General features: G+C 38.6%; 1 protein-coding gene across 2 annotated transcripts in view; it reads left to right on the top strand.

The window, feature by feature from the left end:
- Positions 1-1,365, top strand: part of LOC102810898 (1-phosphatidylinositol 4,5-bisphosphate phosphodiesterase beta-1-like) — a 1,100,672-nt gene that overhangs the window by 893,102 nt on the left and 206,205 nt on the right. For both annotated transcript variants that reach the window (XM_006870398.1, XM_006870397.1), the window contains exons 22-23: positions 310-414; positions 1,000-1,109. In XM_006870398.1, coding sequence (XP_006870460.1) covers positions 310-414; positions 1,000-1,109 — 215 coding nt within the window. The remainder of the gene's footprint in view (positions 1-309; positions 415-999; positions 1,110-1,365) is intronic.

The following is a 1,365-nucleotide window of genomic DNA, read 5'->3' as shown; positions in this document are numbered from 1 at the left end:
TATCCTACAGCGCCACACCAGGACTCCTGTATGCTATTGCAGAGTTCTCTTTTGTGGGAAAAATTATGGTTGGAAAGGGGAAAAAAACAAAAAACACAAAGCACCAAAAAGAGAGAGAAAATCAATTGTTTTCTTGTTTGATGAGGACACTTTTGTCATGCAAAGCCATGTAATTAAAATGAGAAAGAAGTGACTCATTTGTCATCCCAAATCACCTAAAATAAACACTTGTATTGCATAGCTCTTCATGTATTCTAACTAGCATTGTGAAGAAAATCCGTGAAACAAATTACTACTGTCACCCTGCAGGCTACCACTATGTTAGTCTAAGGAATGAAAGGAACCAGCCTCTGATGCTGCCAGCTGTTTTTGTCAACATCGAAGTGAAAGACTATGTGCCAGACACGTATGCAGGTAAACAACCTAATTTAAAGGAGTAGTTCCATCTGGCGACATTCATAGTTTTGTGGTTTAATATTACCTCTGTGATTCTAGAACTGTCTTTGAGGATGTAATCAGGGTTTTGCCAAAGTAATGTGATTCTGAATACCTTTCTTTCCCCCATCATTTTCTTGTTTTTGAAATGATGGTAATTAGACTGTGATTTCCATCTAGTTCTTAACCTTGTGTGGAAGAATGAATGGATGGTAGATGAATAAATGGATTGAGAGGTAGGGAATGGTATAGAGGGTGGGTGACTGGATAATTCAGTAGTGGGATAGTGATGATGGGTAGATGGAGAAAAGGATGCATGGTTGCATGGATGGATGGGTGGATAATGAATGATTGGCTGTTGGGAGAAAGACTGGATAGATAGATGAGTTGGTTACACAATGGAGAATGGATGGTAGATGAGTGGATAGCTAGGTGGGTGGATGGTTGATAAATAGATGCATAGATAGAAGAGTATAGGTGGATGGCAGGTTGGATAGATGGATGGAGGGATGGTGGATAATCATTAGCTCCAAGACCTTTGACATGAATTGTCTCCTTATTTAGATGTAATTGAAGCTTTGTCAAACCCAATTCGATATGTGAATCTGATGGAGCAGAGAGCTAAGCAACTGGCGGCTTTGACTCTAGAAGATGAAGAAGAAATAAAGAAAGAGGTGAGAGGATCTTCTGATACAATGCAGGGCATTAAGCTTGACTTCCATACCTATCTACTGCCATTGCCTATGTAACTTAACAGTTCAGAAGGAAGACAAAACAATATATTGTAAGAACAGCATTTTGTCAAAAAAAAAAAAAAAAACCCTCTGGATTTAATATTTTCTTTTAATATAAAGGACAGGATTTTAAAAATGCTTCTGTGACTTCTTGTAAAAGGAGCTCTGGTAGCGTAGTGGTTACGAATCGGGCTGC

The sequence above is a fragment of the Chrysochloris asiatica genome, unplaced genomic scaffold (genome assembly GCF_000296735.1).
Source record: "Chrysochloris asiatica unplaced genomic scaffold, ChrAsi1.0 scaffold00141, whole genome shotgun sequence".
Taxonomy (NCBI): domain Eukaryota; kingdom Metazoa; phylum Chordata; class Mammalia; order Afrosoricida; family Chrysochloridae; genus Chrysochloris; species Chrysochloris asiatica.
Note: the sequence above shows the minus strand (reverse complement) of the source record. Positions and strands in the feature narration are given on the sequence as shown.